Source organism: Stegodyphus dumicola, chromosome 6, assembly GCF_044657685.1.
Source record: "Stegodyphus dumicola isolate Sdum_Otavi_A_Nest chromosome 6, ASM4465768v1".
Taxonomy (NCBI): Eukaryota; Metazoa; Arthropoda; class Arachnida; order Araneae; family Eresidae; genus Stegodyphus; species Stegodyphus dumicola.
This window is the reverse complement of record NC_140773.1, coordinates 79,767,572-79,781,145: the sequence shown is the minus strand read 5'-3', so window position 1 is coordinate 79,781,145 and position 13,574 is coordinate 79,767,572. Positions and strand designations below refer to the sequence as shown.

General features: G+C 29.8%; 1 protein-coding gene across 1 annotated transcript in view; it reads left to right on the top strand.

The window, feature by feature from the left end:
• ptc (protein patched) overlaps positions 1-13,574 on the top strand; it is a 106,655-nt gene that overhangs the window by 66,271 nt on the left and 26,810 nt on the right. The window contains exons 9-15 of the mRNA XM_035363184.2: positions 51-198; positions 451-591; positions 3,078-3,236; positions 4,973-5,068; positions 5,500-5,747; positions 11,291-11,493; positions 13,292-13,470. Of these exons, the coding sequence (XP_035219075.1) occupies positions 51-198; positions 451-591; positions 3,078-3,236; positions 4,973-5,068; positions 5,500-5,747; positions 11,291-11,493; positions 13,292-13,470 (1,174 nt within the window). The remainder of the gene's footprint in view (positions 1-50; positions 199-450; positions 592-3,077; positions 3,237-4,972; positions 5,069-5,499; positions 5,748-11,290; positions 11,494-13,291; positions 13,471-13,574) is intronic.

Below are 13,574 nucleotides of genomic sequence, written 5' to 3'. Positions count from 1 at the left end.
AAACTGTTTTACTTCAGTCCATTAAAAAAAACAATGAATTTATGTTTCAGGGCTGAAGCTTTACAAACAGTAATTCAGCTTATGGCAGAAAAAGAAATGTATGATTATTGGAAAGAGCATATTAAAGTTCATAATTTAGATTGGACACTTGATAAAGCTAAAAAGGTTCTTGAAGCATGGCAAAGAAAATTCACAGAGGTATGTCAATATAACTTCATATATATTTTTACCGATGCCTACTTTATAGAGGGATTAAAATTGAGACACATAGTATTGATTTTTAATTGTTTATATTGAATTATTATATTTTTTCCACCAATTTTTTAATGATTATTATTTACTAATTTTTATGCTTACTAGAGGCTAAGTAAGTAGCATTGTAAAAATGTATTTTATTGTAATTATATCTGAATTTTTGTTGATCTGTTTAAGTAGTGTTTTTAATTTTAGGCTGTATTGCGTGAGGCTCAAGTGCCGAACATAACAAAAAGAAATACTATGAATGTGTTCTCTACAACTTCTTTGGGTGATATAATGAAAGATTTTTCTGAAATGAGCATCATGAGATTTGCTGTTGGATGCATTGTGATGGTACATACATATTTTATTTTGATTAATTTTTGTTAAATGTTTTTTTTTTTTTTCTTTTTTTTTTCTCTGTTCCATCAATAAATACGTCTGTGTTACATATGAAGTGAAAAAGAAGTTAGTTTGACTTAATAGTTAAGGTCACAAATTCTGTTCCTATACTTTCTGCAGCTTCATTTTTCACATGTGTAAGTACCAGCTTCGAAAATTTGATGATTAGCAAAATCAGACTGCTATTCCTTGGTCTTGCATTGACATATTGGATAAAGCATAGCCCTTGCAGAATAGGGACACTCTCAGTTTTTAATACTTCTCTTCAAAAGATGATCATTGGGAAAAAGATGTGTAAAAGCCTCATATTCATGATTTTTGATCAAATTTTAGGCCGAATTGAGCAAAGGTCCAATATCATCAGATATACCAAAATCACTGATCAACAGAAGATGCTGCTCTTGCCCTCTTTCCTGTACCCGAGACTTATTTATGAAGGTATTTCATTTACTGTATATCCAGACATGGGAATAAGCAGCAGTAACACATTCATGCTATTATCTTCCTAAATCCATAAAGGAGGTATGCATGGACTGTGATTAGTGAACTTACATTGACTATTGGAATGAAAATCCCGGTTATAGTAACTGAAAGAAAGTGGAGGAATTACTTTCCAAAGATTAATTTTTCTTTTATTCTAATATTCAAGATTGTGCTGATGTCTAATATATCATAAAGTGAAATTTAGTGGTATTATAAGTTATTTACATGGAATGGGTCTGAGAACCTATACATTAGAAAATTAGATTCTAATGTTAATGCTAGGTCTTTATAGTAGATTCATTTAAGATTTTTGATTAATATTTTCTAATAAAAAGAAGGATAATTGGGTAAAAGTATATTTTAGGGTACCCCTTAGCGAAACTTGATGATTTTTGGTGGTACATGGATACCCAGTTTGTGCAATTCTTTGACTTATTATTTTGGCTTGAGTAATGGCGATTTTTGCGCCAAAAATCGTTGCTACACAAAGACAAAATAACAAGACAAAGAATTGCACGAACTCTGTATCCATGTACACATCGACCTATTTTCACTTAAAAAATATCCACGAATTGCACAAAAATGGCATCGCACACTCCCTTGACTTTATCCATGTGCACGTCGATCTATTTTCACTTAAAAATAGTCCCAAAATTGCACAAACTTGCATTGTGCACTCCCTTCACTTTGTCCATGTACACATCGATATATTTTCACTTAAAAAGTCAAAGAAGCCCCCAATTCTACAATACAGGCAAACAAAAAAATACATAATCTCAATAAACTACATTTTAAACCAAACAATAACATAAAAATGGAAAAACATGCTATACATTTAAGCACTACAAAAAGCAAACATCCACTTACCCTATTTAGAAGTTCTTTCATCTTTAGTCTGTGGCACACCAAATTCCTTAACTGCAAAAAACTTCCTAAAATTATCTAAACTCGAATCCGTATATCGGCATATCCGTACATCAGCACATCTGAACCTTTCTTCCTACAAACTCATTCAAATCCATCTAAATGGTTTTTACGTTCGACTAGGCACATATCCTTCCTATATACAGAATGCTTATAATGGCTACTATACTTATTCTAACCAATAATTGTTTTGAAAACCAGCTTCCTTGCACTGACTCAGACATTTCCTGCACTCATTCTGTTATATGTATATTTTTGAACTGTTTTGAGGCAAGATATTCGTGTTGTTTTTAATATTCTGTTTATATACTTTTTTTTAATAAATCTAGTTTCTGCAAAAAATCATAATTTGGAAAGATAATGAAGGAATAGTTACTATTCTCAAGATAACTTTTTGATCTCAAATAATAAATGATAATACTGTCTTTCTGATCTCAAATGATAAATGATGATACTATATATACCTTAATATTTTTTTAAATATAATGGAATGTTTATGCAATTTAACAGATATCAAGTTTGGTTTCCTCAGAGTGAAACTATGTATGAGAATGATCATTTATAATTTTAGTATAATTATAGTTATGTATAATTAAATTTCTATACAATATTCTGTAGATGTGTTATTTTTATTATATTTTAAAATGTGAGGTATAAAAATTGATTTCAGATTTGATTTGTTGAAGTCATATGATGTACACAAAGCTTAAATTTGCACTTTTAGCTCTTGTAATGACAAATTAAAAACTTTCTTTGCTACATATTAGTCTTGTTATTTAGAAATTAAGCTGATAAAATTCAAAAGTAATACTATCAGAATAACAGTATTTGTTATAAGAATATATTTTTACGGTTACTGGTTCTTAATGACTTTAGATCTTTTTAACTCTTTTAAAGTAGCATTGATTTGAACAGTTGATATATGGATATTTGATCTTTGTTACAGATATAATATCTACATATTTGTTTCTTATTTTTAAGGAGTATTTATTTTTCCCATGTTATTTTATGCCTTTATTTTGATCTTGCAGCTTTTTTATGTTTTCTTCTTTGGCATGAAGTGTTGTGATCCTGTAAATTCTCAGAGTGGTCTTGGCATAGCAGGTGTTATATTAGTAGCACTTTCTGGGGCAGCTGGTCTAGGATTTTGTGCCATTCTTGGCATTAGCTTCAATGCTGCCACTACTCAGGTAACATCATCAATGGAATCTTTCTGAACTTTATGTTTGAATTATAAGCAATTTCCATTAAATAATTTTGTTTCTCTGATTTTTTAAAACATTCTTAGTTTCTTTATCTTGTTTTAGTTGGTGGAGCATTTTTATATCACAATGTATATTAAATATATTTTCATTATTACTATAATAGAGTTGCATGCCAAAAATGTTCATATTAAAAGTAACTTGCCATTCAATTGAAAATTCTGGTCTCCACCAGAACATATGGATTGGATAACTTGGGCAAAATAGACAAGGGTTATTTGCCTAAGAGCAGGATGCCTTCAAGGATGCTTTTTTAAGGGCGATTGGTTTGTCTGACATTACATATATAGTAAACCAAGAAAATTTCCATGTAGTTTGCCCATTTGCACCCAGGTTAAGCTACCAGTGTTCCATGATTTTGTGGCTCCACCATTAGTGGGGCGTATGTGCCAGGAATATGGACAGTTAGTACATACATGCAGAAATATGTCCATGTGGCTAATACCTATTAAATTTATTTATTTATTTTTATTGTGTTTGCCCTAAAAATTTGTCTTTTCTGCCATACAACTTCTTGCAGTAATGTATGTGGTGATATAGACTTCTGATACATAAGTTTAAAAAAAATGTACTTATCTCTCAAGAAATCTTGTCTCTGTTTTAAATTTATATAATAGTTATCTTTTGTTTTGTAAATATTTTTGCAGTAGTTCATATTAAAGTTTCAAGATATAGAGCAATATGTTGTGGTCCATAGGTTTGATTATATCTAGAGAAGGAGGAGAAAAGACAAATGTTATCATAATTTCTTTTTGTTTTGTGCAAATGAAAATGAGCAACAGTAATTTTCACCAGTGTGCAAATAACTGAACATATGAGCTATGAAGCTTAGACATAGGAGTCACTTGCCAATAGCTAACAAAAATACCCATTGATAGTTTACATATTTAGTAATCAATTGAAGAATTATTTTAATTTAATGAATAGGGGAGACTTCAGAATAACAAAGTACTTAAAAAGTTTTCTTGTTGACTAATAGTGCTCTCTATATAGTAAAATTATAGATAGGGTTTAAGAAAAATTAATTACTTGGGTTGGATTAACCATTGTGAAGGAATGCTTTTGGTGTAAAAAAATACTCTGAAACACCTGGTGCAGAAGGGTAGAAGCTTTGCTGAGGTGTGAAGGCACAGGCATAAATATCATTGTTCATGTTCACAATAATTGACAAATATTTCTCTTGTTCAACATTTTTTTTTTTTTTTTTTTTGAACAGAACTCTGTATCAACTTTGCTTACTTTTTGTTTCATACTACTCTGCTAGGAATTTCTTGGCAACTAGCCAAGTAAATTTTTTAATCTTATTACTGGGATAAATATTAATTAATTTTTCTGTTAAGTTAATTTTCATTGCTATATCCACTTCATACTTAAAGGCTTTGTGGTCATATTAATCAAATTTTACTTGGGTGTCTAATATTTTTTAGAACCATAATTATAATTGGCCACATATTCTCATTATCCACATCAAAGGAACACATCCATGGGTATAACAAAGGGTTGCTATGTTTAGGATAGAAAGAATATTTATTTATTATGTACTATTAAATTGTTTATTTTTCTGTTATTATTTGCTGTATAAATGGTACTTTTAAGTGCATTTTTATATTAATATAAAATTTTACATTTTTTGTGTGTTAAGAAGTTTAATTATTTAATTACAGGTTGTGCCATTTCTGTCTTTAGGGCTAGGATTAAAAAGCATGTTCCTTATAATCTATCAATATATCCTTATTTCTAAGTCAGAATCAGCACAGCAGGTAAGTTCAGATAATTGTTTGCATAAATATGCCTCTCTGTTACAATAAATGATTTCAATAAGTTTTAAAGTATGTAGTATTCTTAGGAGGCTTGGCACTTCTTAAAAAAATAATTTGTATTTAATAAGTTGTGAGAGAATGTTATATAGTTTAACCCAGTTAGTGATTTTTTTAAATATTTTGAAAAGTGTGAAATGATTTAACAGCAAGTTTTCTGCTGTAGTGATTAGATTTAACTTAAGATTTAATTAAAGCAGGTTTTAACTTTAGAATGATGTTGATAAAAAGGATTATTTTTATTTATTTGAAATTTAATTTGCATGTGTTAATTATTTCCAAGCGGGGAACAAATTATCTGTAAATTAGGATAAATAAAATTTTACTGTAATTCATAACACTTTGTATCTATAATGGATATATTTCAATTATAGGAGCTACTAACTGGAGAAGTTCTTAAAAGAACTGGTGTTAATGTTGCATTGACATCCTTCTGTAGTATGTGTGCTCTTCTTGCTGCTGCTATTATTCCTATACCTGCTTTAAGAACTTTTGTTCTGCAAGCTGCAATAATTGTTGTATTTAATACTGTTACTCTATTGCTCATCTTTCCTGCAGTCATCAGTATAGATGTCAAACGTAGGAGGTTCAAACGGGTGGATATACTTTGTTGTTTCAGTTGGTAAGTTTTTTTTTCATTCATTTTTTCCCCTTGATTGTCTTTCAGTGTAAAAAAATGTGGTCACGTGAATGTAATAAAACAATTTATAAAAAATATTAAAAAAATTTCCACTGTTTTCTAATCTTTTAAAGATTTGATTTGAAGACCAGAATGCTAATTTCTTATTGTTAGTATTATCCTGGTTTTGGTATTTTCTAATTATCTGCATCCCTATCGGAACGTAGGCAACTCTGGAAAGCATTCTCAATTTTATTGGTGACTTTGTGAACTTTTACATTAAACTAATACATGAAAGGCAATAGCTATTTTCAAAATAGTGACATATTAAAATTTCTATACAAAAACTATCAATTAATAAAATAAAAAGAAACTAGTAAGATCAATAAAAAAATGCTTACCTTCTTGAGAAATTCCCCTTTATGCTGTTCTCCGTATGTACATAACAATGTATTTTCATTAAAAGAATATCAGGGTCAAAACTAGACATCTTGTCACCTCATAGATTTGTCTGTTTTCTTGAGCCAATTATGTAAAAATGTCCATAGTCATCCTTGCATTCTTATTTGCCTTAAATTCTAATGACAAAATTTTAACATGTTTTTGATTTGAAAATTTTAACATGTTTAGTTTTGTGATTGAACTCAGGGAGTCACTTTCCATACCTTCAGCATTACCACTTCTGCATTCCATGCCACAGCATTACCATAAAACAGTGAGACTGTGTACTTTGCTTAGCTCTATGATACTGGTCATCTTTGAAAGCTAGAATTCTTGCAGGTACAGTCAAAAGTCTTTAATCTGGACATTCATAATCCAGACCTCAAAGCTACAGACTTTCTGTGCATGCGTAAACACGTGATGCGTTTGCGTTTATGCATGTGCGTTTAATGTATAATAGATGGTATAAGCTAAGCTAAAATTATCTAATTATCTATTTCAGCTAATGTTGCAGATTGCGTCGTTCCTTAATTTTCTAATTGGATCCGGCCTATTATTTTTTGCAGATTGTTAGAGCAATTTTATAAAAGTAAGCTTAAACTTTCGATTATTTCGAAAAGAATTTCCGATTGTGAAGCTGCCCAAGGATCTACAAAGTTAAAGCATGTTTCGATGTCCATCAAACAAAAAGTGGAATTGCTACAAAAAAAGGATAAAGGCATATCCCTTGTTTCTCTAACCATTCCAAAATCTGTTTATCAATTCCACGCTGCTCTGCGGAGGGAGGGGGGGCGTCGCGGTGTGCAATGAACTGGAAGTTGATCTGTCAGCACTATCCTTATCTTAGGGCAGATGCTTTTATTTTGTTTGGCTTATAATTCCTTACTAAATGTAGTATTTCATCTTGATGTACTCCGTCTTTGATATGATTTAAATCAAATTCCTCGTCATTATAAATATCACGAATACACACCAAATAGTTTTCTGGTTACAATTTTCTAATTTCGACTATGTGTAATGTATGCTTTATGCATGCACGCATTGAAAGAAATGTTTAATAAAGTAAACAAATAAATATTAAGCTTTTTTTTTTGTAAATTTTGATACCCTTAGATCATAATTGCTCTTTTTTTTTATAAATTACGGTTTCATATTTTTAATTTTATAATTTCTGCATGCCATCTTACCAGATTTAAACTGATGATCTATAACCCGGAAAAACCGATAATCCAGAATCGCTGAAGTTCCGACGAGTCCGTATTCAAGACTTTTGACTGAAAAGAACAGTTTCATTAACATAACAAATGTCTTTTAATCAAATCCATGTCCTTTTTTGTAAAAATTGTTGAATCACTCTTTAACTGACTCAGTAGGAATGCTTTTTAATTCTCCATTTATTGTATTCTATGAGATTCCATGCCACAGTTAAAATTTACGCAGCCAAGCAGTTGAAAAGCAAGCTTTCTTCACTTTTAATCGAAGTGTTTTTATTATTATTGTTATTATTGTTATTTACTTCTCGATTAGAACCATTCATTGAAATTCACAATTCACTTAGATGCATGAACACTGAATTAAAAATTTTAGCAAACTAGCTTTGACCTTAGGAAACTTTCCATGTCATTCCTTTGAAATGAACTAACACAATGCCCACAGATTTCTGCTCTTTGTTGAACTTTTTTTTTTTCCCCCTATCATGAACAATTGTATTTAGTGTTATTACAGGAATTTCTTTGCTAATCAACTTTTGCCAAACTAATATTCTCATCAAATTCTTTAAAGAATTGAATTTCATCTCTTAATGAGAGTGCCTTTCACTTTCAAGACATTTTGCATCAATTAATTCTCCTCTGCCTAGTTTGCTTAATGCAGCATTCTGTTCTGAAGAAAAAAACATATATATGTTTTTCCATCCTAGTATCCCATCTATTCATGAACTGGTTTTCAACTCCTTCTTCAGACTGTGATGTCTGATGTTCTTGTGTCCTTCTGTTATTTTTGGAAAAATACTTGAATAGTAGGATTGTGAAGAGTAAGACCAGTCCAATAAGGCAAGCAAAAATAATGTGCAACTGAGGTATGCAAACATGAAAGAAATATTTTACTTTTAAAGTAAATAGCACTGAATCGGAACCAAGATGAAATTATGTATAAATGCAAAATGCATATAAATTATGCTGTACTTTACTTTTTGATGTCATTGTGGATTGCCTAATAACTATTTTGGTGACATACTGCATTGCCTCATGAATAATTTTTCATGACTTTTTGGTGAAGGTTCAGATAATCAGAAAAAGTACTCTATACAAATGTTCAATCAAAATGAAATATTTTGAAGGCATTAAAACTTGTGGGTAATGTTCTATTATTAGAACCGGATTCAGGAATGTATGAAAATGTATGCTTGTGTGTATGTATGTGCATATATGTATATATGTATTCACACACCTATTTTCTTACATATATATATGCATATATGAAGACATACATGCTTGCATGTATGCACACATTTCTGAATCCAGTGCTGATAACAGAACTTTAGCAACTTGTGAAATAACAGCATATTGTTCCTCTTTTGGGAGACATTTCTGGGTACTATTCGGTTTCGAGGGCCGTAAAAAATCGCCAAATTATTGTTGATGCCAATGCTGCCAAAAAGAATTAAGGCAACCCTAATAATTGTGGCAAGAAAGGAAGTATAATAGTAAATAACTACCTAAGATTGATGTTTTAATTTAGATGAAAGGTTAATTTCATATAATACTTTTTCATTATTAAATTTATATGAAAAAGGCTAAACATGACTGAATGGAAGCATAAGATTAAATAACTAGTTCAGATCATTATTATAAAATATATAAAAATTGCTAAACATAACTGAATGGATGCCTGCATTGCTATTTCGCTACCGACTTATCGCTAAAACATAATTTCATCTCGTTGGTTGTTCAAACATAATTTTCTATAATGAATGATGCCTTTTCTTTGAAAATATTCTCGGTAAAGTGCAGAATCGCTCAGTTATTTGTTTGCCACTTTTTACAAGGGTAAAAACAATTGGATTTTCGTCAATTTACTTTTACTTTTTAAGTAAAAATAAGTCTATATGTACATAGATAAAGTCAAGGGTGTGCGCAGTGCCATTTTTGTGCAATTCTAGGATTCTTTTTTAAGTGAAAATAGGTCTATGTGCACATGGATACCGAGTATGTGCAATTCTTAAAAACGCATCAAGCAGTGGGTGATTCTGCACTTTACCCAAAATTCTTGTCGACTTTTCGTCATGGTCAATTCCCAAATTGTTAAATCCATAGGATATATATATATAAAAAAAAAAAAAAAAAAAAAAAAAAAAAAAAAAAATCAAAAAAGGATTTAAAAATTAAACTAGTATTTCAATGGCGTCTTAAGAAATATAAAACTGTATAAACTTACGCAATCTGAAATCAATGCGTACGCTAGATTTGGCACACTGTTAAATGGGTGCATTTGCTAGATTTGGCACTTTTGCGCATACATTTTCCCTGCAATTTTCTTACAGCCCTCAAAACAGAATAGTACCCATTTTTGTTTTGAAAAGTATCATAGTGCTAATGGATCTGTTATAAATCAAAAGTTTACACTCAGGGCGGGTGCCAGGACCTGTCTCATTTGATGCACCCTTACTAGGTAGCAGACTTTAGGGGCAACAAAATTTTTAAAATTAATTAAGGAACGTGTGGCAATTTTGGAGCTCCAGATAGTTATACTGTATGATTTATTAAATTGCGTAGTGATCCCTTGATACAAGGGATTAATTAATTGCTGAAAAATATATTCTTCTTAAATAAAGTAGAATTAAATTAAGATCAAAATGGCTGTAAGGTAGAATCATTCATCTAGCTATCTGATTGTCTTTTTATATACTTTAACTAGTTGTAGAAACTTTAAATCAAGTAAAATTCCATAATAACTCATGTATCTCTTCTTTTTACTACTTGAAATTGAGGAGGAAAAATAAAACAATTTGACATACAGTTTCTGAGAAGGAGTAAATGGGTGCATAAAACACTTAAAAGCATGTTTGAATGGATGCACTGTTTATTATAATATTGAGCATTTTGAGGAAGTCGGTTATAATTATTAGTTTTAATAATATTATTCTTACTCACACAAACTGCTTTATTATTCATTTGCACCTTTTGTGTAACCAAAAATCAGAAATTTCTAAATCTTACAGAAAAAAGCTAGAGGGGGAAGCAAAGAATATAAATGCAAATCAATGTAGTAAAATACTGAAAGTTATAAATGATTTTAGTGTAAAACAAAGGTTTAATTTCTTTTTTGAGAAGAAAGGTTTCAAAAATTACCTTATGTTATTTGGATACATTATGTAATTATCAAACACATAACAAAATTTCATCTCCCCCTTGAAAGTTCTCTACATTTTTGCATCAACTCTTCAGCAGGATGAAATATTAACTGGTAAATTCATTTCACATTTGAAAATAGTTTTGTCTCTAAATAATTTTGCCATCTATGTATACTTTCTATTGATTTACTTCATGTAATTGCTATTGCTCAGTTTTTTGCAATGAGTTCAATAATTATGCTCTCTATTGATTGAGGTGACATAATTGCTGTTGCTGAACTCTTCATGGTGTAAGTTCAATAATTGTTGATTTTGTGAAGTTTGCTAACATAGGTCCTGATTACTGATAATTCCTGGTTAATTTAAGAATAATAGCCCTTCTGAGTTATTGCTCTTAAATTATGTATGGAAATATTTAAGACTATATTGGGAATGCTTAAGATATGTTGTATTTAAATATTTTGTGATTTTGTTCTTAAATTTTATGCAGCACAACTATAAAGACTTCAATGCTTAATTATAAAACTAAAAACTTAATTATAAAACTAAAAAGACACACACACACACACAAAAAAAAAGCTTTATGAGCAGGAGCGAATACGAGCTCAACAATAGCATAAAAAAACGCACAAATTCTCTGGTTTGACATTAAAATCTGAGTACTTCCAGATTTTCTTTTCCGTTGGCTTTTTCATTTAATGAGGAATTATTTGCCTTATATTGAAATAAAGACACAATTCATTTTGTTGTTTAGGAAGAGTCAAACACCAGCAGAGTATGACAAGCAACAAATGAAATCTCTTAAACATTCTCAAAGTAGCCCATCTGTTGTAATTCCAATTCGACAGGCTGTTACTCATGCATTACCACCTGATGGAAGTCATGTTGTTACTGTCCTTGCTCCTTCAGTTAACCAACAACGAAAAAATCGTTTACATGACACAGGAATAAAACAAGGTATGTAGTCTTAACTAGTTCATTGTATTAAATTGGCATACTGCTTAAAATTACTTTTTCTTTTTAATGAAATGCACATCTTAATGTAAATAAAATGAATTAAAACTTAGAATTAAAACTAAAATTAAAATGTGCTTGTATGCTATGATAGTTTTCTAAAACAAACCAATCTATGTGTTTTCTTGTAACATATCACAAATTATTATTCAAAAAGCCACTTGTTAAAAATCTCAAAAAGATTCTAATGCTAACATTTGAATGGGTATATATCCTGCTGTGCATTAACATTCCTCACATAATAATATCATTTATGTGAAATGAAATATCCGTCTAGGAAAATGGCCAGGTATTTTCTATTATATTTGTGAATGAAGCTTAAACTTGTCCACTAAAAAGCACTTAATGTGCAATGCATTGTAATATTACCAGCTTTTTAAATATGTTGTTTTACACATGTTCATTATTTTCATTTGCAACATTCAGCCTGGAATGAGATCATAAATTAAATAAATTCTCTTGGGTTTTTTAATTATATTGTAAAATAGACCAACAAAAATTTTGAGCTGTACAATTTTTGTAATAAATTTAGTAGCTATAGTGTTTTACTATTACAAGGAATTTCTGCATTGCTGGCACTGATGATCATTGTGAAGAAGCATTTAAAATAAATTTTTAGTAGGATTACCTTTTTTCATATTCTGTGCAAGAGAATTTTCTTCTAGATTAACCCTCTGACTGCTCAAATTGTCGACCGAAATCGCTTCAAAAATTGTGTAATTTTTTTTTGCATATTTTAAATCTATATATATTGGAGAATTGAAAAATGAACTTTTTCTTTCTAGGAAATACTTTTTATATAGATTTTTATCAAGAGAAACTAAGTTACCAAAAAAAAAAAAAAAAAAACAATTTCAGATGTACCTAAAAAATTTTAGTTAAATTTAAAAATAAATTTCAGTTGAATTACAGTTAATTTCTATTTATTGCATAATATGAAAAAGCAAAATGTATAAAATTTAAGAAAATATAAAGCTCTGAGGAATAACTACCTTAGAAATGCAGTTTAGTATGATAGAGTTCAAAACAGGATTCAAGGCAAAGTCCAACAGCACAGTCTTTGCACCAGATTCAATAAATCTAATTAATGATCAATCTAATTATTAATCTAATTAATAATTCAATAATTTAATTAAGTAATGGAGATAATCGCTGAACGTTTTCTAGCAGCCATTTCTGTGAGAAAAAAGTGCCAAAAGTGAAGCTTGAACAGTAATACCACAGGCCTTAAAGAAATGCCGCATATTTAGTGGACAACTAAGGATATCTGTTGGCCAAGACATAAACTAAACGTCTAATACTGTATATAATTTATTTCAATGGTTAAATGGGAGAAAAACGGGATGTACTTCTCAAGAAAGGAAGAAAAACACATGCCCGCGGAAATCACGGGATGAGCAGATTTTGCTACATTTGAGTTGCCTGTGGAAATCGCAGATGAGCAGCCAGAGGGTTAAACATTGTTTATGTTATGGTAATGCAGCCTTATGTTTTTTAAAGTGGTTTTTTTTTTTTTTTTTTTTTTTTTTTTTTTTTTTTAAACTATTAGAGATAGATTTGCCTCAGGTATAGGCCTATATTTATTCTTTTCCTATGAATGTGCTTAATGTGACTTTTTGATAATGTTCTTCTTAATTCTGTAAACTGCCCTTTTTTGAGTTTGTAATTTTATATGCTAATTTTTAACACATGTATAAAATTTTTTCTTTGATTTGGAGCTAAGTTTTGGTTTTATTTTTAGGTTCATCGATTGAAAATTTATCTTCTAGTTCTTCATCGAAAGACTTATTGACAAAGAATAGAAGAATGCAAGACCACTGCATTGATATTTTTCATACAAAAAAGTGTTTAGAATTATCTTCATTAACATGGATTGTGAATAACTATATTGCTCCATCACTGCAAAGAACTACAGTGAAGGTGATTATTATTATTATTATTTTTCAAATATTTTAATTTTAATTTTATATTTATGTCAAAATTATTTGTAAAAGTGATATTGTCTCATGCTGTCAATGTTGTAA